The sequence below is a fragment of the Cyrtonyx montezumae genome, unplaced genomic scaffold (assembly GCF_038088225.1).
Source record: "Cyrtonyx montezumae isolate F1298 unplaced genomic scaffold, pur_monq_1.0 scaffold_3, whole genome shotgun sequence".
Classification (NCBI taxonomy): Eukaryota; Metazoa; Chordata; class Aves; order Galliformes; family Odontophoridae; genus Cyrtonyx; species Cyrtonyx montezumae.
Window position 1 is genome coordinate 36,561,138 of NW_027072034.1, and position 27,592 is coordinate 36,588,729.

The 27,592-nt window shown below is 45.3% G+C and overlaps 2 protein-coding genes across 2 annotated transcripts; both read left to right on the forward strand.

Moving 5' to 3' along the window:
• The first annotated feature begins 35 nt into the window (after nucleotides 1-35).
• LOC136051682 (regucalcin) lies at nucleotides 36-11,452 on the forward strand. Its single transcript, XM_065741237.1, has 6 exons — nucleotides 36-220; nucleotides 2,888-3,070; nucleotides 4,270-4,485; nucleotides 5,709-5,840; nucleotides 10,182-10,336; nucleotides 11,148-11,452. Exons 1-6 carry the CDS (start codon nucleotides 58-60, stop codon nucleotides 11,196-11,198), a joined length of 900 nt encoding a protein of 299 aa, XP_065597309.1. The 5' UTR covers nucleotides 36-57; the 3' UTR covers nucleotides 11,199-11,452.
• Nucleotides 11,453-16,242: 4,790 nt separating this feature from the next.
• On the forward strand, nucleotides 16,243-21,713 carry LOC136053185 (regucalcin-like). The gene is made up of 6 exons (XM_065743882.1): nucleotides 16,243-16,408; nucleotides 16,662-16,844; nucleotides 18,433-18,648; nucleotides 19,666-19,797; nucleotides 19,972-20,126; nucleotides 21,157-21,713. Exons 1-6 carry the CDS (start codon nucleotides 16,243-16,245, stop codon nucleotides 21,205-21,207), a joined length of 903 nt encoding a protein of 300 aa, XP_065599954.1. The 3' UTR covers nucleotides 21,208-21,713.
• Nucleotides 21,714-27,592: the final 5,879 nt, after the last annotated feature.

Below are 27,592 nucleotides of genomic sequence, written 5' to 3' on the forward strand. Positions count from 1 at the left end.
GCGTGCGAGCGGCCGTAGGTGCGGATAGCTGTGCTTCCCCCCCCCCCCAACTCAGGCATGTCGTCTGTTACGATCGAGTGCGTCGCGAGCGACCGCTACAGGCTCGGGGAGTCCCCGGTGTGGGACGAGAAGGAGGGCTCGCTGCTGTACGTGGACATCACGGGCAGGAAGGTGTGCCGCTGGGACGCGGCCTCCGGGCGGGTGCAGGCGGTCCCCGTGGGTAAGGAGGCGCCCGGTGCTCGGGGATGAGCGGTTGGTTGTTCTCCGTGATTTAGGCCTTTGTTCCAGAAGAGGAGAGGCGTTGCTAGCGCTGATAAACGACGTTGTGCATTAACTTCTGGAAGTGATCTTGTGAACGTCTGTCGCAAGGCAGCTCCTGATGTAGTTTAACTCGGGTTTTAAGTGCTGTCTCACATGCAGTAACGTCTCTTGACTTGCCCACCCATCGCCTCACAGTGCATTGATCTGGACTTTGTGCCCCTAATATCAGCGTAGCTACCAGTTTTGAGATGAGAAGAGGCATGACACTGATTTGGAAGCACTGTTTCCCACCTCCCTTCCCCTTACCTGGCACCCTCAGCATCCCTGGCTCAGGCTGCATGGGAGCAGTAACTGTCGAATCACAGAGGTGATGGAGTTGGAAGGGTCCCTTAAAGGCCATCTAGTCCAACCACCCTGCAATGAACTGGGACACCTACAGCTCCATCAGGTTGCTCACAGCCCCGTCCAGCTTGACCTTGAATGGTTGAGGCATCTACCACCTCTCTGGACTAGCTGTTCCAGTGGCTCACCACCCTTATCATGAAAAAAAAAAACCCTTTCTTCCTTATACCCCAATCCCAATCTCTTACAGTTTGGAACCATTTGAAGCCATAGACTTTAAGGAAACCACAATTCATAGACAGGAAAAAAAGAACACTCTGAGAGTGCCACATGGTTAAAATAGTAGGTTGATGTCTCAAACAGAAAATGAGAGAGAAATGATGCGTTACTGAAGCTCACAGAGAATTACGGTAGCCCCGTGGTTAGCAGCAGCTTCAGATGCCATTTCTTGCTCCTCATGCAGAACGCTGCAATGACCTCACTGCTTTCCTGTGCAGTGTAGAATAGTGTCCCAGAGAAGGGCAGTTCCTTTGGATGCTCCTCAGCAAAGCTGTGGCTGCTGTGGCCAACTGTGAGGACTGGTTTGGTCACTTATGCTGTGTTTATGCAGAGCAGTATGGTGGCTGCTCCATCTTTCCAGCCTGCTGAACCCTTTCTCCTGCAGTGCTTTGTCAGGAAGGAGATAGCAGCACCCACTTTTCATCATAGCTGAGCCAGGGCCACCTTCAGCTTCAGCAGTGTGCTCACACATCCGAGTGAGGCAGTTAACCAAGCTGAACCTGAAATGAGTGCTGCTGCTCAGAGTTTTGGGGCTGGTGGCACTGTAACCCTTCTCCATGGCATGTTGATACAATGCTGCATGTGCTGCACGTGTTCATCCTCAGCAGGGCCCAACAGAGCTCCTGGCAGCCCTGGTTCAGTGCATTGGGCCACATGAAAAGATGCATGTGCCCTCTTTGCAAATAGAGGCCACAGTACCATGGGGAAAGCAAAGGGTCTGGAAAGCATTGGGGTGTCTGGATCAGTCTGCACCCTGAAGCTGTGCCCTTGTTTTGCTCCCCGTTCCCCATACATCAGCACATGTGCAGCTGGGCAGCACCTGCATTGTGTTCCTTGTGTGGTGGTGCCCCTGGTAGGGCTGCAAAGAAAAAGGGTACCACAGGCTGGCAGCCAGCAGAGAGCAGCTCCTTTCCAGAGGGACCTGGAGAAGTGGGCCCACGTGAACCTCATGAGGCTGAACAAAGCCAAGTGCAAGGTGTTGTACTTAGGCCAGGACAGTCCCAGGTTTTATACAGACTGGGGGAAGAACACCCAGAGAGCAGCCCTGTGGAAAAGGACTTGGAGGTCCTGGTGTACGAGAAGCTGCACGTGAGGCAGCAGTGTGCACTTGCAGCCCAGAAGGCCAATTATATCCTGGGCTGCATTAAAAAAGGGGTGGCCAGCGGAGAGAGGGAGGTGATTGTGCCCCTATACTCAGCTCTTGTGAGACCCCATCTGGAGTACTGAATCCAAGTCTGGGGCTCCCAGCACAGAAAGAAAGATGCAAAGCTCCTGGAATGGGTCCAGAGGAGGGCAACAAAGATTATCAGAGGGCTGGAGCACCTCTCCTATGAGGAAAGGTTGAGGGAACTGGGCTTGTTTAGCTGGAGAAGGGAAGGCTCTTGGGAGACCTCATTGTGGCCTTCAGGAATGACTGTTTACATGGGTTGATAGTGATAGGACAATAGAGAATGGCCAAGATGGGAGATTTAGTTTAGACGTGAGGAGCAAGTTTTTCACTCAGAGGGTGGTGACACACTGGAACAGGTTGCCCAGAGAGGTTGTGGGTGCCCCATCCCTGGAGGCATTCAAGGCCAGGCTGGATGTAGCTCTGGGCAGCCTGCTATAGTGGATGGTGACCCTGCCCACAGCAGAGGGGTTGAAACTAGATGATCTTTGAGGTCCTTTTTCAATGCAGGCCATTCTATGATTCTAAATCTTTTTGCAGCACTGATGGCTTACAGTAGTTGTAAGCATTGGTGAAACTATACAAAGCTATAAATGCAGCAGATGTTTTAGTTAAGAGAGTTGGCGATCAGTCCCATGCATATTCCTAAAGCCTTTTGTGTTAAATCCTATCTTGCATTTTATTGTTTTGTTTGAAGTTGCTCTTCTGATTGAAGGCTTTTACAGAGATACTATCTTCACACTCATTTCTTCATTTATTTGTTTGTTTATTGTTTATTATTTAATTAGTGTATACTAATCTGCCATTACTGGCACATTCCTCTTTTTGTGTTTCTAGATGCTCCCGTGAGCTCTGTGGCTCTTCGGAAGTCAGGGGATTATGTCATCACGCTGGGAACCAGGTTTGCTGCTTTGAAATGGAAAGAGCAGTTGGTAACCACCATTGCTCAGGTGGACAGAGATAAAGCAAACAACCGATTCAATGATGGGAAAATAGATCCTGCAGGGAGGTATTTTGCAGGTATGCTGCACCCGGTTCCTTTCTGATGCTGCTCAGTGCTTGCCCTGCTTCTCCTCTGTGGTTTTACTGTCAGCATGCAGCACTCACTTGGAGAAGCAGTGTTAGTTCATAGCCAATGTATATATATTAATACAAACTGCGTAGTTCACATATATTTTTTATATGTAGTTTATAGGTAAGATTTTTTTTTGTCTTCCAGTAGAGTTCAATGCCATTTAGGAATGCATTTGGATCACCTGGCTGCCACCTTATCAGGATTCATTTTGTATTCAAGGCTTGCCTAGTTTTAGACACCTCATCTCTTCACTGTTGGTGTGCTTAGCTTGAATGCTGGCAAAGTCCCAATGGAAATACTGGGGCATAGAAAGGAAAAGGCTCATGGGGATCTTACCAATGGCTGTCAGAACCTGGTGGGGTGCTGGTAAAGGAGATGGAGCTGGATTCTGCTCAGTGGTACTCAGGACAAGAGGTTGTAGACTGACATCAAGGAAATTCTGTGTAAATGTAAGAGAGCTGTGTTGCTTGTCATCTGTCAGTCAGTGGAACAGGTTTCCCACAATGATTGTGCTGTCTCTATCTGTGGAGATACTGAAGACCAGACTGACGTTGGCCCTGAGCAGTGTGCTCTGAGCAGGGATGAGACAATGACAGACAGAGGTATTTTCCTGCCTCAGCCATCCCTGGTTCTCTCCTGGCTTTAAAAGCACTGCTCTGTGCACCTGCTGTGCAATTGGGTCCTCAGGTTTACCTTAGCCTGCTTTTCCCCATCCTCTCAAGAACTGCTGTCAGCTGACAGCGTAGAGCCACAAAGATAAGATTCATTTTTTTCAGACAGTTTCTGAGGGAAGAGGAAACTATTTCCAATGTTTCTTCAATACAAAATGTTAAGATATGTTGGAAATTAAGTGTTGCCAGCACCTTTCTTTATTTTTGAATGACTAAGTAAAGCATTTTTCAGAAGTCACACTGCGTGCCATTTCTGACACAGTTGAGCAGACAAAACAGAGGCTTTGTTTGTCTTCTGCTAGATGCTAGCACTTCTGAAATCTGCCTTTCTCTTTGGTTCTTCCCTGAATTTCTGAAGCCCTTCCACTGCTCCCTTCTCCTCCTGGCAGTGTGGGCACCATCTCAGCGAGGGGCTGCCACCAAAACCTCTTCATTCCCTCTGAACCTGCTTTCTGCCCTGTGGCCCTGCACAGGTACAATGGCCGAAGAGATTCGACCCGCAGAGCTGGAGAGACACCAGGGTTCCCTGTACACACTCTACCCTGACCACTCTGTAGTGAAGCACTTTGATCAGGTGGACATTTCCAACGGGCTGGACTGGTCGCTGGATCACAAAACCTTCTTTTACATTGACAGCTTGTCCTACTCAGTGGATGCCTTTGATTATGACCTCCAAACTGGAAAAATTGGTATGAACTGTGGTATTTTAAAATAATCATTTGTGCCTAAAGATCGTGGTGTTAGTTTTCATTCTGGTTATTACCAAGAAGATGGATTATGTTTTAAGCTTTGGGTGTACTTCATCAGAATCCTCCTTAGAAGAAAGCAGCAGAGGCCGTATTAAAAGTCATCTGTGCCCCCACAGGTTCATATCTCAAACAAACCAGAGGCAGTTGCTAACATTATACAATATTTCAATTGCACGATGGAGTTTGAGTAGTAATTGGGACTCCTGTTACTAAACACGATGTGTATCTGATCTTCATGCATAAAAAGGGCAGTGTTCCTTGTATGCTTAAGTTGCTGTGGCTGCACGAGGCTAGCTTTTCAAAACTGCTGCTAGGCTTCTCTAGACTTCCTTTTCATACTATTTTGTTTTTTAAATCCCAAGCAGGCAGAGCTTAGCAACAACTGGAAATCAGTAACTCAAAAGTCTTCTTTTAAAACAGAACAAAACAAGCCCATAAGGGTTCCTACAAACTTGGGCAAAAGAAAAATTTCAGTGACTTGGACTAAGAAATTGCTTTTGAAAACACAAACTGCAGGATTTTGCCTTAAAAGAGCCCTGTCAATTTGAAATGTTAATTTTAAAACATTTGAAAAGTCATTTTAGGTGTAGCATCTTGTCCTGATGTCTTTACTGGGTTTTTGGTTTACAGTTTATTTTTTTCTTTAGGAAATGAGGTGCTTCTCCCTCCTTCCCCTGGCTTATTATTCTGTGGGCAATCTGATAATCCCTAGGAGCACAAAGGAAACTCATTAAAAGCATTGCAACATATGAGAAACATTGAAGTTGTCAGAGCATAAAATAAACAGTGTTGGAAAGTTGGGTTTAATTTTCTTTAATAACAGTGGATAGAAGTTCAGATAGAATTATTTGTTTTCAAGTTGACAGTGTGCCTTTGAACTTACTGCTTTTCCTAACTCTGTTTATATAAACTCTCAGTTTAAGTAGCTGAAGGTCAGTTTTGTGTTGTAACACTAAGTGGCATGCTTCAGCAGTCTGTTTGGAAACCTCCAGTTCTCCAACTGGAAGCAAACCGTACTTGAAAGAATTCAGTCTACTTTTAGAATATGTAGTTCATGTTCTGAATACATATATGAAATCATTAATTTATATTCTAAATATGGAGCACGAGTGATACACCAGAAGAGAGCACCTCTTAGTTTTGTTATTTCTTCCACCCTGCAGGCAACCGTAGAAGCGTATACAAACTGGAAAAAGAGGAGAGCATTCCTGATGGGATGTGCATTGATACAGAAGGCAAACTCTGGGTAGCATGCTACAATGGTGGGAGAGTGATTCGCCTCGATCCTGAGACAGGTGAGTCCTTCCAAAGTCTGCATTGAAAAAGAGAAGAAAAGGAGTGAGAGTGTTTCTTCTCCCCTCAACACAGAAATGGTACAACTGTTCTTTTTTTTTTTAACATTTTTATAACAATTGTCTGTTATTGCTCCTAGAAGTTAGCTTTGTAAATACGTTTTCATTGTTCCCAGCCTCTGTTGCTTTGGAAAAGGTAAGGATGCAGGGAGGAATTTCTGTTACACGTGTGAATTGTTTGAGTGAAAACAGAACACTTGAATAGAACATGAGAATAATTACATCAGTTGAAAGGAACCTGTGAAGACCATCACTAGAATCAAGAAAGATTACATCCACCAAGCGGCAGACCTTATTATATAAAGATATCAAATCATTAAGACAGGACTTTCCCTCGATGAACTCATGTGGATTATGCCCGATAATAGCTTTGTTCTTCAAATGCCTTTTTATAGCACCCAAAACAATCTCTGTAATTTTTCTGGGCACTGTGTTTAGGCTAACAGCTCTGTAGTTTTGTACATCTTCTTTTATACCCTTCTTGTACCTGGGTGTAACATCACCTAGCTTCCTGTCAGCGGGGATCTCACCAGGCTCCTGCCATCCTTGGTAGATACACTGAGAGCTGTCAGCTATAATGTGCTATCTCCTTCAGCACTTTGAAGCCCACTGCCTGTCAGGCCCCATAGACTTCGGAACATTCAGCTGTTAACAAATAATTCCTTACAGTTTCAGTGGCCAGAAATGGAAAGTCAGTGGCCCCCCCAGTCATGGTACTCCAACTTAGAGGGCAACTCATCCATGTTATCACCCTGGGTGGGTGGGTGATAGCTAGGCACCCATGCATCCACTAAAGATTTACCATCCTCTCACATCCTCCCAAATAAATATCAGTATTCACCTTACTGATAATAAGTGATGTGGAAAATTATTGAAAAGCCAGGAAATGGCCGTGGTGATTTAAGACAATTTTTTGTCTTGCTTTTTTTAATATGGTGTTTTGTTTTGGGCACCCTGCTAAAGTTAATACAAGTTTCACATGACACTGATTCCATCAACATCTTTTTTTTTTAATTGTTGAATGTTATTTACATGATAAATTTTGCAACTGAAGTCATAAAAAATATTTAATGAATCCCACAGCATTTTATCACTCCCACAGTAATGTCTTGGGTGTGCCCATTGTCTGAGCCTGCCATGTGTTGCTACTCCCATTTCATCTTTGGTGGTCTGCCAGGCATGATTTTGTCTGGGTATAGGCTCTTATAAAGCACTTGAGAAAGATTTGACCACGCTGTCTGCAGGGGGCCAGCCGGTGAGAATGGGAACTTGTTTTTGACAGATCTCAGACAGAACAGGTTCGCATAATGTAGTGCAGAATCTGCTGCACTGGTCCTGCTCTAACAGAAGTCAGGGGGTTCTGTGGGGCTGCAGACTCAGGGATGCCAGCATCCCTTGCTGTGGGCCTGTTCTGCAGCATGCTGCAGACCCTGACACGTGTGACCCCCCTGGCCCCCTGCACTCCAGAGTCTCTTAACTGAAGCTTGGGTGGCCTTGTCCTTTCTCCTTTTTATTTATACCCATCCAAGGCTTTGACAACCTGTGGGACTTCCTCCTGTCCTGCAGGAAACAACCTCGGGAGGACAAAGCTCCAGCTGGGAGATCCCAGCAGATCTGGGCAAGAAAACTTGCTGGTTTAGGATCTTTTCTAAATGTAGGTTCTGAGGTTCAAGGTGAAACAGGTTTTCAGGTTGAGGCTTTTTTAGCCTAGGTAGCTGCTGCCCTTGGATTCAGGATGTACTGGGAAAAGGCTGTGATGACAGATCCCACTGGCTTTCCAAAGGCCTCAGAGGGGATGTCTAACTTTTGTGTGTGTGCCAACTCTTGTCTTACCTTCCAGTCACTTTGTGACCTGGTTTTGTGAAACCATGCCTTTTAATTGTGAATTAGTTATTTTCCAGTTCTTCCTCACTGATCATTTTTTATATCCCTTGATTGTACAGAGTCTTCAAAAGATTTGTTAAGGTTTTTCTCATCTACATGTACGAAACATAGAAAAATACTTCTTTCAGGTGGATTTCAGAGCAGCCACATGCAGATTTTCTCACATCTCATCTGAATGCCTTTGCCCCTCCTTTTTGCTCAGACAGTTTTTTAGGGTGGCCTCTAGAGTGTTTTACAGGATGCCACATAACCCATGTAGCCATGTAATCCCTCCACTTCCAGCTGACTGAGTAACCACTAAGTGCTGCTGGAGCCAGTTGGCAGGATCGTTGTCTTGGAACTCGTTTTGGTCCTCGTCATTCCCAGGCAGCAGACAGGGCTCCTTCTCACCCAGTTTTCTATATATTTAGATAAATCTGCTTTTCTCAGGGAAAAAAAGGAGTAACCACATTTGTGCATAACTCAAGCACCAATACACTGATTATGATTTTTATTTTTTTAACGTTTATTTTTGATTTTCACTCTGATCACTGTGGGTCAGTGTCAAAGAAGCTTGTTATGCAACCGCAGGAATCCCAGCGTCAAAACTTCCCTGTCTATTTCATACAAGAGGTTCTTTCACCACTGTTGGCTTGCTATTTTCTTTCATTTATTTTGGAAATGAAAGCAAGACAATAGAAAAGTATCCAGCTCTTGTGCAAGGGGATTTAGCAAAGCAAAAGCACATCCCTCTCAGTCCCAAGTTTTGGATATATGAGTTACATTCGTGCAAGCAGGTAAAGTGGATCTCTTAGTTGTGGGCCAGATGCCATATTGTAACTTATACTGTACAACCAATTGGTTCATAGGTTCATAAGGTTGTAAAGGACCTACAAGATCATCTAGTCCAACCATCCTCCTATCACTATCCCTACCCAACTACTAAATCAAATCCCTTAGCACCTCATCTAAACGCTTCTTGAACAATCTGTCTTCTCACACCAGAACAGAGCCCTGACTGTCCCTGGGGAGCAGCAACCCCAACCAGGTGCACCTGAGCCAAAATTGTGGCAGAACTGTACCAATGGATTAATAAACAGAGAATCACAGAATCCTTGGAATTGGAAGGGACCTTTGATGGTCATCTAGTCCAAATCTCCAGCAGTGAACAGGGACACCTGTAGCTACATCTTTTTCACAGTGCCTATGCCCTGCTCTGTATTGTGGAACAGATGAAGCCATTCAGCATGTTCTTCTGTCAGTTCTTTGCAATGCTGGTACTGCATTGCAGAAGACCAAAGCACAGCTTGTTGGGTGAGGCAAAAGGTTTTAGAGGACATAATTAAGACAAAGTGCTTTGGTAAACACACCCTGGGAAACGTTACCCTACTCTGAAGCTGACCAAAAGCTTCTCACAGGTGTTCAGCAAACCCAGCTTTCCATTTCTTTCTTTTGTAGAGATCCCAATATTGAGGTTGCTATTCTGCTGTTCCAACACATCACTGAACAGTGTTGCTGTATGGGGACTGAACCTTGTGCTCACATAACTAAAGAGCCAGGGAAATCACGTCTTTTATAAGAGGTTCATGTGCTTCAGTATATTTCTAGAAAGAGAAAGTCAGTTGTAGGTAAACAAAACAGGCATAGTGGCTGCAAGCCATTATTGTATTGCCCAGAATTTGGAGGAGTTGTAGAAAAATCTGCTTTGAAGTGTCTCAGCAGTCTTCTGATTAACACCAGAGGGAATCTGTTTACTTATTTCATTAGGATGGTAGTTATTTCTTGACATAATAAATGCGTTATATTATTTATGGTAGCCCTCAGTTTTTTGTAAACTTCAGATGTGTCCCATGATCTCTATTTTATGCAAGCTTTATTTGAAAGGTTATTAAAATTTCAGGAAAATCTTCTAGGAATTAACCTTCCTTAACTTCAGGCGGTGGTGGTGTAGCGAGAGCTGCACGAGCTCTGCTTGCTCCGGGCTTCCTTTGTAGTTAAAACAGGGAAGTCAGCAGGTCTGGGGCGGGTTTCATGTGACCTGTTTTAGGGAGGAATTAAATCCCATTTCCATTGCCTATATGGCAGCCTAGATGATGAGCTCAGATGTGGATGTCTGCACTATGCATGTTAGCATTTAATTAGAGGACGTGCTCTAATTTGGGATTTGGGTCGCGATTCGTTTGTGATAACTGAGATTGAAACTTGTCAAATAACACCTGGTCAGCAGCAGCGTGGCTGACAGAAGCCTGCCTTCTCTGTCCTGGTGTCCATCCGTGTGCTGAAACGCAGCGTGGGACCTCCCAGGGCATCCCTGTTTGCTTCTGTGGAGCACCTGGCTCCACGGGGCTTATTTGCAATAATTTGTTTAAATTTCTTGCTGTAAGTAGGCAAACGAGAAACAGCATGCATGCTTTTCTCCAGGAAAAAGAATCCAGACAGTGAAACTTCCTGTTGACAAGACAACTTCCTGCTGCTTTGGAGGAAAGGATTTTTCAGAGATGTATGTGACTTCTGCCAGCGACGGGATGGATAGAGAGTGGCTTTCACGGCAGCCACAGGCTGGTGGGGTTTTCAAGGTGAATGATTCTTTTTCCTTTCATTTCAGAAGGCCCTAACACTTAGACAACAGAACAGTTGGAGTGGTGGGAAGCAGGAGGAGGGTGGTTGTTAGAATGTCGTTCATACATGCTAAGTTCACATTTTTGGTTCCTGTTGCAGGAGGGGAAACTTAAGATGTATTCAGAGATTTGAAAATATGTTTTCATTTGAAATTTGTTCCCTGTGACATCCGTACTAACAAATAAAATGTGTCAGGAAGCATCCTGCGGGCCCTGTAATACGTGGCATATTGTAGCTGATGATGCAAATTTCCTATGCCCTCACCTCTTTTTACTGCTCCCCTCCCAGGGGGGAGTTTTCTGTCTATTACAGGAAGATGTTTTGTGCCCTAAACAATGGCAGATAAAAACACCTGCTTTTATTTACTCTCTAGACAGTTCTAACTAAATTCTCTCTTTAAAAAACACGTCACCTGAGGATTGTATTTTTAAGACCCTGCACTTCTGTATAGGTGCATATCAAAAGCTACATTGGGAGTTACAGAACTAAAGCTTGGCAGCCTCTGAGAAGAGGCTTTTGGGGAATGGACGGTGGACTGAGGGGAGGCCTCTGCCCTGTGATTGCTTAGTGTGTAAAGAGTGTGGGTTGAAATTCCAGCCTGTGAGAAGCTGCTGGATGCACCAGACAGTAGTATGTCGGGTTGGATGCCATCTTTTCCTAAATTAACGCAAGTCTGATTGTGAAAGAAGAGTGTTTGGTAGTGGTGACTTACTGCATTTCCCTTCCCTTCCCTTCCTCCTCCCCGCCTCCCCTGTTTTTTTTCTGTAGATCACTGGGCTTGGGGTGAAAGGAATCCCACCATATCCATTTGCGGGTTAGATGCACGCTCTTCGGAATGGATTCAAGAGAACTGACTTAAACAAGACAAGTCAGAAGGTCTTATCTGGGTGTTCAGCATCTTTTGCCTTGAAACCATAACGCAATTACAGTATCTCATCAGGAAAGGATGAAAAGCTAATGAAATATGTGGAATATTTTAAAATTGAAATATCTGATGGTGTATTTTGTTGTAGTAAAAGATTCTCACCCTAATAAACTATTGGATATTGTAACTTTATTCCCTAATGAAAGAATTTGTTGCAACCTCTTTTTATGGTTTATTCTCCTATCTCATTTGCAATTTGCTTTATGTGTATGAGAGAGGTGACAGCACTGATTTGTTCAGGTGTGAGAGGTCCACTTGGTTTGGGTTTGTCATCGCTAGCTGAGAGGCACCAGGAGACACAGACCAGAACCCCTCCTCCTCTGCACCACGTGTGGGTGACTGCAGGCAGGCCCCTTGGACACACACGTCTGTGCCCACAGCTCTGGGGGGTGGGCAGGCACGGGAAACTTACCTAGTGATTCTAGGAAGAAATGCAAGCTCTCCCTTCCACAAGATCACCAGTTGTGCTTCCTCCTGTTGGTTTCACAGGCACTGAGTGGTGAGGAAGAGCCCACTTTGCCAGCAGAGCTGAACTTACCACATTGCCAAAACCCTGTGGGACTGTCCCAGTGCCAAAGCCAGAGCTGCCTCCAGCACCCTGGGAACTGGAACTCAGCTCCCTGACAGAGCGTGGGCCCTTCAAATGGTCCGAGTGGCTGCTGCTGCCCAGCCTTTCCCTCCCACCTGCTGGCTTCCTCCATGGAGAAGGCTTCCTGGCTTTTGTTCAGTCCCTGCCTTATTAATGGCACTTACTTGATTTCATGTAGGGTTGAGCAAGAGCCCAATGACAGGAGAAACTATCAGGAGGAGCAGCTGCTGTGCCCTGAGGGGTTTTTCATCCTCGTGACCAAAATCTATAGTCATAGGTGAAGCGTATTTATTCCAGACCAAGCTGGGGAAATCTCAAACAATCCTTTGCAGGCAAAAGAGCTGCACCAGAACAAAAGCAGGCAGCGCTGCGTGCCCGGCGAGCTGCAGCTCATCCCAGCTGAAGGTGGGGAAGGGACCAACAGAAGAGTCCTACAGAAGAGTGAACCCTCGAGGAGAGAAGGCATCCCTTGGTTTTTGGACAACGCCATTGAGTGGACTATTGCTGGGGTGAGTGGCTACAGCTGTGCCTGTCTCAAGTATGTTAGTGACCGTACTTTCACAAGCTCTAACCATGTCACTTGTCACCAGGACAGCGCTGCTGGCTGCAGGAGGGGGCTGTCTGGCTGAAGAAAGATGTTAAGATGGTCAAATTATATGCAAAGCAAGGCTTCCAGGCAGAGTAAAGTTGGACTGTACTCTAAGGAGAAGCTACACAAGGGTAATTCAGGGACTGGTGAAAAAAGGAGAAGGGCGACGGATTTGCTGAACACTTGCATAGTCGCAGTCACAAATTCAGTGCTGTTGTCTGAGTGCATGCCTGTAGGTAACACGAGAGAAATAGCAGTATTTAAATACTGCATTAATATGCATGGTGTGCTTGTGCCTCGCTACACTCCCCCAGCTGCACTGTTGGGAAGAGCTGGGGCCTATAAGAAGCAGCAGAGGAGCAGAGCAGCAGGGTCAGAGCCCAGCAGGAAGCGCTGCCAGGGAGCAGGGAGCCCCAGACACAGGTACAGGGGTGCATGGCCAACTTTGCTCTACATTCATGCTTTGCAAACCAAAGAAGTTAGAGACAGATGGAAGTGTGCAGCGGGGGTTGCTGTAGGTTTGCACTGCTTGCGCCCAGAATCCACAAAGCCTCTGAGATGGCGTGTGGGAAGGCAGGCACTGGGGGCGTCAAAATGGTGCACTGGGCTGGGAGATACAATACTTGCCATAGTGGTAGATGAGGAGCTGGTGGGGTAGGAGCCAGAAAGACACCAAAGAGATGGTGCAGAATGGGCTGAGGGTAGCACTCTGTTGGGGTCCAGGTGCATCAGTGAGCATATTGGGTCTGGGATGGCATGAGGATGTCCTCAGTGCTGTGGTCCTGGGGGTCCCTGGACAGCAGGAGCCCCCAGTTGCACCCAAGCAGTGTGCACAATTAGTTTGTTGCTGTGGCCAGGCAAAAGTTCCTCCCTTTGCATGACTATTTTTTGTGTGTGTGTGATGGGGAAGGTTGAGTCATCAGGACAAAAGAGCTGAGCTGGGAATGTGGTTTTCTCCACTAAAATTCCTTTAGGAAAGAACTGCTAGTGGGAAGAGTATCTATGTCTATCATTCTACATGAAATCTTCTTCAAAGGTATAATTTTATGTGGAAAGAAAGTGAGTACAGAGCAAAGTGAGAAGTGCTTCAAGGTAGATATTGGGAAGACTTCCTTTTCTGAAGGAATGGTGAGGCACTGGCACAGGCTGCCCAGGGAGCTGGTGAAGTCACCGTCCGCAGGATGGTGTGGATGTGCCACTGAGGGACATGGTTAGTGGGCATGGTGGTGATGGACTGGTACTTAGGCTGGATGATCACTGAACTCTTTTCCAACCTTAATTCTATGATCCTGTGGTAGAGGTGGAAGGTCTGTGCTGCGCTGCAATGTTAGAGCAGCCTGGGACTTGTCCTCAGCTTCTGAGAGCATGGCAGGAGCTGGGGCTGGGAGTACTACTGGCTTTGGTGAGGAATGTTAGAGCTGGTCTCTGGCTTAGGGCTCTGAAGTTTTGAGCTCTGGGCTTGAAAAGATGATTGCTGTGGTGTAACTCAGTTATCTGCTTATCTGGGTGAATAATACGAACATTAACTTGAAGTATTTGTTAAGTTCTTGTCATGGGTAAGGAAATGCATCGTTTCCATGTGCTGGTTCAGGACAGGCTCCTGCCAGGGGCTAGGATGCTGTGGGTGGCCCTGGCTGTGCCCCAGCTGGGCTCTGTCCATGCTATGTGCCTGTCTGCTCCTCACATTGTTATCATAGAATATCCCAAGTTGGACTGGACCTATAAGGCTCATCAAGTCCAACTCCTATCTCCACGCAGGACCACCCTCCCTCTGCAGGGCAGGACTGGGTGGGAAGAGGCACTCACCCACCTGCACCTCCATAGACCAAAAAAAGGCTAGTGCCAGAGAAGAGAAGAAATTAAGTCCAGAAAGCCACCTCGACACAACTTTTTTGTCAATTGAAATACTTTTTTGCCCCTAACCTGTGCAACCTGGTGTAGAGAGCTGCTTTGGCAGAGGGGTTGGACTCAATGATCACTAGAGGTCCCTTCCAACCCCTACAATTCTGTGATTCTGTGAAATGTGGGAAGACTGGGCTAGCCCAGGGTCACATATGTGGTGCAGTGTTTCTCTACCTCTCCTGCTCTCATGACACAAGAAAACACTGAGCAAGGACTTTTCCCGTTGTATGTTGTGCTGCTCAGCTCATGCCTCACCTGCTGACTGCATGGAAAGCACGGCCGGCTGCCTGCCCACTGCTGATAGCATCAGCTCTTACTCACAGTTAATCAGCAGCCAGTTTCATGCTGGAAAAGAGACATCAGCCCCAGTCCTGCAATCCTTTCCTCTGCAGGTGTGTTGTTTTGATTACCCACGGAGTTTCGCATTGGTGCCCTACAGCTTGATGGAAGCACTCAGCAGCTTGGCCCAGACAATATGATGCTTACAACTCCTCGCCATACACAGCTGCTGTTGCGCTGTACCTGCATTAAAGCATCAGCTGTCTGTCGTCTTGGGCTGAGCTTTGGCTTGAAATTAAAAAGGAAATGATGTGTGCTGGTAGGGGGGGGAGAAGAACAGCCAAGGAGCCTTGTGAGGCTCCTTGTTGACTTGTATTGGCTTAGTTTTTCATTTTCAAGTGGAGGTTTTGACATTAGTTTTTCATTCCTAAGAGGAAATAGCATGTACAGCCTCCCAGCTCAGACAGCTCAGGCAGTTTAACTCGGAAGATGAATCAGAGACACCTGTCAGCCACTCACTCTCGTAAGGGGTTCAGGAGGCTGAAATGCTTATAACGTTCTGCAGAGGGGATACAGCCAGGGTGTCCAGGGCATTTTTATCCTCTTGTATTTCTTTTGGGGAGAATATGTCAGGATTTGGTGGTTTCCACCTGGAACTTTTATTTTTTCCTGCACACTCATTGCTGATGTGTTATTGCTGTGGCCAGCAGCTGTGAGGTGCCGCACAAAACGGGATTTCAGGAGGTTCTTTTTTTTCTGGCAGCTCACAGTGTATTTGAGTTTGTACTTGAGACACAGTGTTGCCTGCATCTTTCTCCAGTGGAGTCTGGTGTCAAAGCTGAGAACAAGAGATGCTCTGTATATATTGTACACAGAAGGCATCGGGACATGGCAGTTGGGTAAAGAACTAGTGAAGGCAAATAACTACCACCCCATACCTTAATGTGTACATACAAAATTGCATCTTAGCCTGTATGTTGGCCTTGCACTCTCAGCATCTTCTTCGGACACTGTTTCTGTTGAGAGAAGGATATATTCTAGGGCAAAACCAGTTGTCTTGGCCTCACCTTGGGACCAGAGAGCATGAATGGTCCCCAGCTCCCAAACGTGGGCATTTTCACTCATGGTGATTGCCAGCTCTTTCCTCTTCAAAGCGTATTAGTGCTAATTAATTATCAGCACATCTTATCCTCAGCTCACCTGCTGGGAAACAATGCCTGCAAAACAATAGTAGGCTATAGGAAGAGCGTTGTGTCAGGGGCTGGCCGGCTCCCAGGGCACATCTCTCATCTCTGACGGGTGGGTGCAGCAGCAGCACCTCCGCCAGCGTTGATCGTGGGAGCCAAGGCCCCCTCTGTTTTGCAATAGCTGCATAAAGGAGGCGATTGCTCAAACCAGAGCAGGTAGGATAAAACCAGAGACCACGGAAATGTCACAGGAGCCTCCTATATTACTCCACTGTGTGGGATTTGAGGGCCTTTGCCAATCACAGATTCCGTTTCGAAGCATTGTCGGTATGAAAAATGCAGGCCGCGAGAGCTTTGCATTAAATCAGTTACCAACTCTTCCCCTCAGGGTCATGTCCTCCTCCATCAGAATTGAATCTGTTGTGAAGGAGAAGAACCGGATGGGAGAGTGCCCGGTCTGGGAAGAACGGGAGAACGCGCTCATCTACGTTGACATTAATGCCCAGAAAATCTGCCGCTGGAGCACGGTCAGCCGTGAGGTGCAGTGCGTGTCTGTGGGTAAGGGTACCACCCTCATGGGTATTCACTTGTCTCAGGAGTCTCCTCTGTGTCTGCAGAGGGAAAGGTATGGTCCTAAGGGCTGTGCATGCCCTGAAGGTGGGGATATTTGGAGGATGTGGAGATGGCTTTTGCTCTGTTTGCATCAGCTGGGCCTTTTTGGGGCCAGGGATGCCCCTGGAGAGGTGGGGGAGGTCAGGGCCACTGGTGGGCCCAGAGCTGCCCGTTGTTTTGTGCTTGCTGTTGCCCACAGATGCCCGCGTCAGCTCCGTGGCCCTGCGGCAATGTGGGGGCTATGTCATCACCCTGGGGACCAGGTTTGCCTTTCTGGACTGGGACACCCAGGAGGTCACCACCATCCTCGAGCTTGAGCAGGATAAACCCAGCAACAGGTTCAATGATGGCAAAGTGGATCCAAAGGGGAGGTTTTTTGCTGGTAAGTTCCTAGCAGAATTTTCCTCTGGAGCAAAGAGGAACCAATGATGGTGTGTTTTATGTAGCACATTTTATTCCACGTCAACTCTTTTGTTGAGTTCCCCACAAAAACCACTGTCGCTAGTTGGAGTGATCTTGTGAGTGCTGTGCTCAGCTGCTGCTTCAGCCTCCAATCACCCAGCAGAGGAGGACATGCAATCCTGAATCCTTTGATCTAGATGAGGGCAGGGGCTGCCCACGAGGGCTGTCAGGCAGGAAGGCTCTGCTTCTACTTGACGGATGGCATTTCCCCAACATCTGCAGCACGTGGTCAGCCTGTGGGAAACGATGCTGGCAGAAAGCCTTTGGCTGCCACTGGTTGCAGTGCAGCCAGGGTGCCCCTGTGCTTGTTCTCCCACGCACAGACATCCACAGTGTGAGCAGAGAGCAGCTGACAGGAGAGAAAATGGCCCCATGCTTTATCTGCCAGCCAGCCGTGGCGTCTTCTTTCATATTTGCTAAAATCAGCAAATACCTTTGGCTCCTGGTTGTGCTTCAGTGGTTCACTGGATGTAAGACTGAGAACAGGAGAGAAGTTAAAGAAAATCTGCTTTAAAGAAAATCTGCTTTGTACACCTGTTTCTAGCTGTGCAGAGTGGATTGATGATTTCAACAGCAGGTATGGCCAAATGTTGTAAAAGTAACTCAGAAATCTTGCAAGATACGAGGCCAACAGAAACAGATTGTCGCAGCTGAAAGAAAACGTAAACTCTCCTACAATATTTACCATTCTTCATTGCAGAGCTCTCTCTTTAGAAAAGAGTGAATCAGAACTAAATAACAAGCACAACACTGAAGAATAATGTGATTAAGAAAAAAATCTCAACTCTGTTATTCATTACTGTTTTCTGAGGTAGTCGTGTGATTTACAGCACCTATAATTTGAGGTCACGGTGCATTTAAATAATATAAGTGGCCTACAAAGAAAACAAAACAACAAAAAACAAAAACAAACAAAGAAGAAAAAAAACACAAGAGCATATGACACTTGCCTGCATATTTTTCTTTTGTTGAAGGCTGTAAGCGAAACCTCAGCCCTTGCTGTCTTGTGGCTTTCTTCTCGGTCTTGCTGCCTAAGACTGGAAGCACAGAGTGATGCAGAAACTTGTTCTGCCATTGGCCGTGGGCACCTCCCCAGGACAGCTCCTCTGTCTCACCACTCTGACAGCACTCAGTTTGCCCCACTCTCACTGCCATGAAGGAGGATTTTTCTCTTCCACCATCCTGCTGTTTCCTGCATGGCCTTTACCACCCTCTGGTGTATAGGGACCTCTCCCGGTCCATTTCTACAAACTCTCCATCCTCACAATGTCTCCAGAGTTCAGCTGCTTTGTCTCTGATTGTTACCTTGGGTTGTAGATGTTCTCACTATTTGAGGCAGCCTGGGAAATATATACTATTGCACGAGAGCATTCAATGTCCATAGCTGAAGACATGAAAGCTTAAAGAGGAGTGTGACAACCATATCTGTTTCTAGGACTTATTAAAAGTTAAAGGAGGCTTCTGACCAAGCTTTTCCATCCTACCCAACGCTTCTGCTTTCATTTCAGGTACAATGGCTGAGGAGACAGCACCGGGGGTCCGAGCGAGACGGCAGGGGGCTCTCTACACTCTTTTCCCTGACCTATCAGTAATAAAACAGTTAGACCAAGTGGACATCTCCAACGGCCTGGACTGGTCCCTGGACCACAGGACCTTCTTTCACATTGACAGCCTGGCATATGCTGTGCATGCCTTCAGCTATGATGTGTGCACTGGGAAGATTGGTATGCATGCTTTTTCTGGATTTGGTCACAAGTAGTGTTATTGCTCTTGCTGTGGTATGATCAGGGGGTGTGATATGTTGTGGTTTATCTGACATATCCCGTATTTCATGGTTACAGCTTCTTAGCAGGCTAACTGATTTTTCTCACATTTGGTTACACTGCAGGTGCAAAATTTGGTGAACTGTCTTTTGACAGTTCTTTCACTTTGGCACTTTCAGCTGATAGATATCTTGTGTTTAGAGCTGTCCCCAAGGAGCTGCAGGGATGATGCCATTTATCCAGCGAATTAGTTTATGCTAGCAAGGGTGCTGTTTATTCTCGACTGCCATCTACTGGAGTGCCTCAACTGTATCCACGCCTTAAACGTGAATGCAGAATTAGCATTCAATTATGTCGCAGAAACATATTTTAAAAAACAAATTATCATTGCTACTGAGGTATCTCATTTCTGAAGGTAAAGTTATCTGAAGATGTTGGATACATTTCACATGAAGCCATTTTCTAGGCGAATCTTTTTTATGCAGAAAGGAAATTCAAATATGAGCTCAAGTGATAGAACCTCATTCAAAACTCTGTGCAGTATTTTTGGTCTGTATCAACCTGTTATGCTCCACGGGAGTTAGAACAGCTGAACTGCCATCCCTTGTGCTCTAGTCAGTGTGACTTTGTGTAATCGCAGGTGAAAATCATACAAAATAATTGCAATTACACAGATTGCTGCTTTCTTTGCTGTCTAAATTTTAGGAGAAAGGATTTCTATAAAAGATTTCATGGAGCATTTTTCCCCAGAATATGAAATCCCAATGATCTTGTGCCACTGCCTACATGTTTGGTGTGGTGCCTATGCCATAGCCCATGTGGTACCTGGGCCTAATCAAAATGGGGGGCTTTGCTGGCCCTCAAAATAAGTGCAGCTCTTGATCTTCTCCTGAGAGAGAGAGAATTGCTGATATTTAAACACAGGGGTGTGTTGCTCACAACATGACACCCCTAGTGAGCCTTGTGCCTTTCCTGCAGCCTGCCCCAGACTCGTGTACCACTTGGAGGAGGAGGAGCGGATGCCCGATGGGATGTGCATTGATGCAGAGGGGAAGCTCTGGGTGGCCTGCATTGATGGTGGAAGAGTGATCCGTGTCGATCCAGAGACAGGTGAGGCCTGCCCTAGAGGAGCCCTGCTTGTGGGACAGCCTGTCCAAGGGCCCCTCCGGGGGAGATCACTGCCTAATGGGTTCCATCAGGAGGGCAGTGCATCACTCACAGTAATTTCACATTTGTACCCTCCCTGGAAAAAGGGAATTGGAAGCTGTCTCATATTTTTCCCAGGAAAAAGGATCCAAACTGTGAGGCTGCCAACTTCGAGGATCACCTCCTGCTGCTTCGGAGGAAAGGACTACGCAGAGATGTACGTGACGTCTGCCTACGACGGGTTGGATGAGGCCACCCTCGCCAAGGAGCCTCAAGCAGGAGAGATCTTCAAGGTGATGGGATTTGAGATCTTTCTGTAAATCAGACCTCTGCTGCTCCTATGTTTGGCTGTTTATATAGCATGTTCTGTAATATACTGTAAGGAAATATGTGTTGCTCCTATTTCTTACTACAGTTTCTTCAGTTTTGAAAATTCTCAACTTTAAGTTAGGACAGTATATATGAATATTTACATCACAGTTTGGTCCTTTAAAAATCAAATGCTTACACTCACCAGGGCAAAACATTGCATTCCACTCCCCCAGCTATTGAGGTGTTTTTTTAAGTTAGAAGTGGGCTCTACATTTTAAATAATTAACAAGCCATATTTTGTTCCAAGGTGCTTGAATCCAAAGCATTTTTCTGTCTTCATTTTTCAGTCCATCTGCTCTACAACTGCAGTTGCTATTGTTCCCTGGAAGTTGACTGTAGCATAAATGGGGAGGGCTGTTAGTGAGGGAAATGGAAAAAAAATTAGACTGTGTTATCAGTTTGGCAATAGATGAAGACACGTTCCAGGACAGATGGGCTGTAATCTGGGATCTGAGTCCTATTAATGGAAAGCAGTGCTTGGAAGAGATTTCCTATGGCTGAGAACTAGTGCATCTCTCAAGCAGCAGAGTTTAGGAGGCCACAAGATAGTTAAATATCCAAAGGTCATTATGAACCTTTTTCATCTCCTTTCCTATAAAAGAGAATTGGTCTTTTCCAAACTCACATTTGTCTTCCATGGGCAAAGCCATTTAAAAATTACTATGACTTGTTTGGGTAAACTGGTACCATGTGTAACGGTCACTGATAATGTGTAAATTACCAAAAATAATGACTAGTGCTTAATAATCTTAAAGATCTTAATGCTAAAGGATTCTGAAGAACTCCATGTAATGACTCTTTTTTGGCTCTTCTTAAAACAAGAGACTCTTGATGTACAGATAGCTTGCTGTGATATTTTTTGTATGACACTTGAGCGTTTCCATTGTGCTTGGTCATAGATTTATAGTTTTTCTTTCTTTTCTTCTTCTTTTTTAAAAAACGAACAAACAGATAACAGGTCTGGGTGTTAAAGGGATCCCACAGAATTTTTTTGCTGCTTAAAGGTCACCACTGGCAAGGAGAAGTCCAATGAACTACAGAATTCATCCCTGTGAGGATTTTTAAACCCCTGATTGAGAGTGTGCTTGTTTGGAACTGAAGATATTGCTTCTTCTGCGGGCTCATGGCAAGATACAATAAGTTAGAGAGGTAAAGTGTTACAACTTGACATCTTTTGTGACTTTACATAAACCTCTTTTAGCTTGAGCTTAGTGTTTTTGAGCTTTCTGATGACCAGCTCTGGATTTTCATGTCTCTCTGGTTCCCGACACAGATCTGGCTCCTGGTCGGTCTCTTCATGAGACAGTGATGCAAGAGAAATCATATGGCAGGTTTTAATACACATTTTAAGAGTGATAACTGGAACAAGACTGCTCATTTGCTGTGGGCATTCATCTCCAATTTGGAGTATTCAGGCTCCAGTTTTAGGTCCTAGCCTGTTTCCATTTGCTTTGTCACATTTTTTTCTGTCTTGCCTTTAGGCCACCATTCATGTCTTGAAAATAAACTACACAACTGCATTTAAAAACTGTTTATGGATTATTTTTTTTTCAGCTATTACTGTGAAAATGCTGAGAAACCACACATAGTTGGTTTGCAGACAGGATCTGAGTTACCCAGGATTATAGAATATAGCTGGTGATACTGAAAACCAATGCTCTTTAGACTTGTCCCAGCAGAGGTCATCTTTGCACATGGATGTATAGATTTCCCTTTGCTTTCTGTACCTTATTATTGCATGTATGACTTTGACTTCTCATTGTATGCAAGGCTTCTCTCTTCCTCTCCTGTTTCAAGTCTTGATTTTAACCTGCTCCCTTTAGATTTTCTTCTCCTTGCTCTGAGTTTCTCTCTCTATTTAGAGTGATATCACTTCTGGTCAGCATTCTTTGTCTCTTTGTGGTCCATATTTCTCAGTGTCAGGCTCATACAAAATCCTTCTCCCTGCCTTCGATGCTGTATACTTGTGCCCAGGTCCCTTGCTGCATTACCTACACTTCTTTCTTCTCCAGGAGGGCAGATGTGTTTAATTGGCATTTCTCCCTTTGCCTGAGATATGCAGTTTTCTTCCACACTTAACGCCTACGCCAGTGCTGAGACTAGCTCCTCGGGATTCATGCAGGACACCTTCACCCTAAGTTTACCTCATACATGAAAGTAGGATTCCACTTAAAAAATGCAGCAAATTGCATCATTTGAAAGTACTATGAGCTAAACAAGACTGTTAAATACACTACATGCATTTAACATGAGGGAAAAGGGAGTTTTGCATTATTCCATGCCTATTAGACGGAGGCAATGTTATGTTTTGCTTTTGAATTGAACTAACTCTTTCTTCCAAAAAAAAATCAGCTAGAAAATGGAACACTCCAAGGATATGTTTTGGAGCTGCCCAAAGCCAAACTGGGCAAATTGGAATGAAAAATAACGTCCAGTTTCATGACAAAATGGGGAAAATATCAGTTTACTGAAACAAAATGTTGGTTTCAGTGCTTGGCTAGCTACTTCTGCCAACTTGGTAGGTTGCCCATTTTAAAGCCTTCAGTAAGAAACATGCACTGTTTGGCTGCTGTTATTTTCACTGAATTGATTTTAAAGACTGTAGTGGATCTTAACCACAATATAGGCCATCATGACTTCAAGGAGGTACATTTTTAAGAGATGTGCATTTGAAAATTAGAACTGAACCTGCTCAGAGGCCGATTTTGGATATTTGTTGTAGATTTACTAGTTTTGCTTGAGAATGAATGAGAGAGAGGGAAAGGAGGGATCATATTGTGAATTCTGAGTGTAAACCCTTGACAGGGGAAATCTCAATCTCAGGAAGAGCTCCAGAAGCTATTTTTAGGAAAAGTGTAGTACGCATAAAACAACTTTTCATTGAATCAGCTCATTTTAATCTGTCTTTTGTTTGCGTATCTGTAATTACTTTCTAGGGAAAGGTTTACCTTCATTGTGTGAGAATACTTGAGACCTGTAGATAGCCAATGAGATATAGCTTTTGCATTGAATTTGGTATCATGCTGCCTGGAAAGATAACACATAATGCAGTTTCAGGTCCTTAATGCTGACAGTTTGGAATGTTACAGAGAGGTCAGTAGCACTCACTGTTTACTGGATCATGCATTCTATGTCTTTTTCTCAGATGTTTGGCTCTTCCATCACTGTTGCTCAGAGCCTTGAGTTAGCTTTCAGACAGTGTAGTGTGAGTAGGAAGAAAGTAGCTGATACCTTGGTAGGAGAAATCCCCATATAACCTATGCATCAGGGAGACTGTAATTAGCAGTTTGGGAATGCCAGACAGCTTCCACAGAGTGGTATTCAGATTGCAGCTAAAGTTGTCTGGCTTCTCCAGAACCAGCTCCTAAAGCTTTTGAATGAACCAAGCTGGGTTGATTTCTTCCTTTCAGAATATGCAAAGTGCACTGCTCCTTCATGCGTCAGCCTGGGGGCCTGCTGACAAGCAGATCTGGTAGAGGGCTGTAATCAGGCAGAAGGCAGGTCAAACTCCAGGTCCCAGGACAATGCCTATCCATTCTGAAGGGGGATGTGGCATGGGGGAGGTAAGTGGTATATCTGACCCCTTCAGGTGTGCTGGGCCACAGTCACGAAATAAGTTTGTGAGTCAGAAGGGCACAGAATCATTAGAATAGTTTAGGTTGGGAGTTTAAAGGTCTTCTAAAGGTCATCCAGTTCCACCTCCCTGCCATGGGCAGGGCTGCCCCCCACTAGCTCAGGCTGCCCAGGGCCCCATCCAACCTGGCCTGGAGCACCTCCAGGGATGGGGCACCCACAGCTTCTATGGGCAGACTGTGCCAGGGCCTCACTACCCTTTGAGTAAAGAATTTCTTATCATCTAACCTGAACTTCCCTTCTTTAAAGCTGTTCCCCTTTGTCCTGTCACTATCTGTCCGTGTAAAAAGTTGGTCTCCTTCCTGTTTATAAGCTCCCTTGAAGTACTAGAAGGCCACAGCAAGGTCTCCTCACAGCCTTCTCCAGCTCTCTCAACCTGCCTTCATAGGAGAGGTATTCCAGCCCTCTGATAATCTTTGTGGCCCTTCTTCTGACCTGCTCCAACAGCTCTGCGTCTTCCTTGTGCTGGAGGCCCAGGCCTGGACATAGTGCTGCAGATGGGGCTTCACAAGGGCAGAGTAGAGGGAGACAATCCCCAATCCCTTCCCTCTCCCTGCTGACCACCCCTCTTTTTTTTGCAGCCCAGGATACAGTTGCCCTTCTGGGCTGCTAGTGCATACTGCTGTCCAGCTTTTCGTCCACCAGGATGAAAGTTCTTTTCCACAGGGCTGCTCTCCGAGAGTGCTCCCAATCTGTATTCATATCTGGGATTGCACCGATCCAAATGCAACACGTTGCACTTGGCCTTGTTGAACCTCATTAGGTTCTTGTGGGTCTACTTTTCAAGTCTTTCCAGATCTCTGGATGGCATCTCTTCCTTCTAGTGTATCAATTGCACCACACAGCTCAATGCCATGAAGGGAGCTTTGTCTGCTGAACACTATTGAATATATTTGGCCATTGAACAGGCTTTTCCAGAGTACATTATTTCAGTGTGGTCAACTGGAAGTGAATTGTAAAACCTGTGCTAGGTACTTTTTCAGTGCTCCTTCTAAGTGATCAGTCTAGGTCATCAGCAAGCACTTTCTTGCACTGCTATTTGACCTGATAATTAGTAACTCAGGATAAAGGCTCTTGACCCACTGCTTTTCTGACACCTGCCTTGGTGTTTGAGGTAGGTGAGTCTATACACCTGCACAAACCCGATGTGATTGAGAAATAAAACCTGCAGCTCATTCTGATGTTTGCTGAACTACTACTGTTGTGGGGTTTTTTTCTTTCTTTTTTTTTTCTTTTTTTTTCCCCAGTTACAATTCCAGTACTAATTAAGCTGCTGAGGGTTCTTATCAGCTAAGGAACTGAGGTGTTAAATGCCTTCTGGCACCATACCTGTGCCAAACTGATATAAAGAACATTGAGGGTTATGCAAGATTTCCTGTTTACCCTCTCTGGAGAGGAATGTGAAGGCAGGATGTTTGGAGGATGGTCAAGTGTCTTAACTTTTAATTAAAAAGTAGGAAATGTGTGCAGATTCTTCATTTAATAAAAGATATCCAATTATTTACAAAATTGCCTATCTACTAAGCTCTGCCAGAAAAAGGAAAGTGGATTGTTTTGAAACAATTTGCTCATGATAATCCTTACTGCTCTCATATTTTTCTTCCAGAGCTTCCCTGGGCATGCAATCCATGCTCACTGGTTTGTAATTCTCCAGCCACTCCTTCCCCTATCTTCAAGGGGAAATACTGTGTGTGTCACTCAAACTCCACTGTCGGAGTGCATTGGGATTTCTGTCTGCTTAGCAAGACATCCCAAACTGAAGAAAAGATGAAAGATGGATGTCTTTCTGTTGCTCAGAGACATGCTATTTCACTTTTTAGATTTCAGAAATTATTGCTTTATAGTTTTAATTAAAAAAAAAGTGTTTACCAAAAATCATGGTGGGGCTATGTTCTAGCTGCCTTAATCAAACTGAAGCTCCTTTTCCTGAGCACAAGGCATGAAGGAAGGAGGCATGGGACTAGGTTTATTCTCTTCGTGCATTTTGGGAACAGTATGGTACCTGTAGCCCTTGGTGAGGATCCTCTCTCAGACAGCTTCTGGGTGACAAAGTAGGTGCTTTGGTGGAGATTGTCCCCATGGAGTGTGATGCATGGCAGAGGTCTGCTGCCTTTTCAGGAGTAACCTGATGGTTTGGCCTCTTCCCTACATTCACTGTAGGCAAAATATGAAGAAGCTTGTCAACAAGGTGGTGGCCACTAATGGGATACTCCCACCTGGGAATATTTTTGTATTTGTGTTTTCTAGCTTCTGCAGGATAGTGTGACTAGCCTATTTTGCCAGCCTGAAGAAGACACAACTTTGTGAAAGCCTGTTTAATCTAAATTGAGGTTTCCAAATATTTCCTAAATTGAGCCAGGATGTGGATGAAGCTGGTTGAACATCACAGCTGTACTGGCATTGCTGCTGTATCCACATACTTTCACAGGCCTGGAGCTGGCAAATACAAGGATTTAGGTTTGCTACACCAGCTTTTACTGTTGTGCCTAGGTCTCTGCACAGAATGGAAGTATCCAGGTTCTTAAGTGGTTAAGAAAACAATCATTTTTTCTAACAAGCTTTGTTTATCTTTTTATTGTTCAGATTATGAACCTTGTTTCAAAGAGAAACTATAAGGATGGTCTTTTTTTATTGAGAGAGGAGACAGACACAAAGTAGCTGATTTAAAATAAATTCACTGAGTGCTACCTACTGCAAGGAACTAAGTCCTTGATGAACAAAGAGGCAGTTGCTCTGGGGAAATAAATTGGCTTTGCAGAGTTTGTTTATTTTACCTTGACCCTATCGTGCTCCATATCAGCATCAGACTTACAAGCATATCTTCGAATACAGATCTTTGCTACCTGCTTGCTGTTATCGCTCTGTGTCAATGTGCATTGAGATTGCAGAGGGTGATAATGCACTGCCTACAAAGGAGAGATGTGGAACTTTGGCCTGCCTTGCCTACTAACTCTTTCATCTACCTGAGGGGAGATGATGGTGAAGGAAAAATTTGAATAAATGCTTTTGCAAGGATGTTTCTTCTTCCTTAAAACATCACAGGCCCAAACAGGCTGGTCCACAATGGACCCATTTGTATTTAATGTGAAAAGGAGTATTGGTGTAGTGTGTGCAATTCTACCTGTCATCACTGTTGAGGTGACATGGTCACGTTAAAAGTTTAAAGCAGTGATGGTCATACTACAGGAAAGTCAAGGAACGTGAGATTGAACTGGAAGAGATAGGAGAAGCCTTGACTGTGTCATGAGATGCTGGGCTGGTTTTAGTTTTGGGAAGCTGAGCATCTCAGGATAGTGGGGGTCTACACAGACCCCAGAATCTTTCTGCATTACAGGCACTATCAGGTCCTGCTAGAAAGCCTGCTCCTTGGCCTTCCTTCTCCTGCTCTTCCCCACCTATAAAGGTCTGTGGGTGGATTTTGAGCTGTTTTCTGACTATCTTGTTGTATGCTGTGTGGTGAGGAAATGGTTGACTAACTTTGTCCAGTCCTGCCTTGTGTTTGTGCATCATGTATGTACTTGGATCCCCCTTTGGCCCTCTTCTGCCCACTCCTGCACCAGTGCATGCACACACTTCTTTGGAGCAGCTTGGGTCTGCTTATGTGATGGCAGGTCAGAGCAGCCAGTACTGCAACAAACATCGGAAGTATGACATAACATTTCTTCTCAGTGCATTTGCAGAAAGGTTGAAACAGGTGCTTAATTTCTTTTAGGAAATACAAACCGAGGATGAAAGCTGCAGATGATATGGGATA

What these genes read in the sequence shown, in the direction of transcription:
- LOC136051682 (XM_065741237.1), top strand. Translation starts at nt 58, where the DNA reads ATGTCGTCTGTTACGATCGAGTGCGTCGCGAGCGACCGCTACAGGCTC. An exon ending in CCTCCAAACTGGAAAAATTG is followed by an intron (nt 4,486 to 5,708) that starts GTATGAACTGTG and finishes TCCACCCTGCAG; the next exon opens with GCAACCGTAGAAGCGTATAC. An exon ending in TCGCCTCGATCCTGAGACAG is followed by an intron (nt 5,841 to 10,181) that starts GTGAGTCCTTCC and finishes GCTTTTCTCCAG; the next exon opens with GAAAAAGAATCCAGACAGTG.
- LOC136053185 (XM_065743882.1), top strand. Translation starts at nt 16,243, where the DNA reads ATGTCCTCCTCCATCAGAATTGAATCTGTTGTGAAGGAGAAGAACCGG. An exon ending in AAAGGGGAGGTTTTTTGCTG is followed by an intron (nt 16,845 to 18,432) that starts GTAAGTTCCTAG and finishes CTTTCATTTCAG; the next exon opens with GTACAATGGCTGAGGAGACA. An exon ending in AAGCAGGAGAGATCTTCAAG is followed by an intron (nt 20,127 to 21,156) that starts GTGATGGGATTT and finishes ACGAACAAACAG; the next exon opens with ATAACAGGTCTGGGTGTTAA.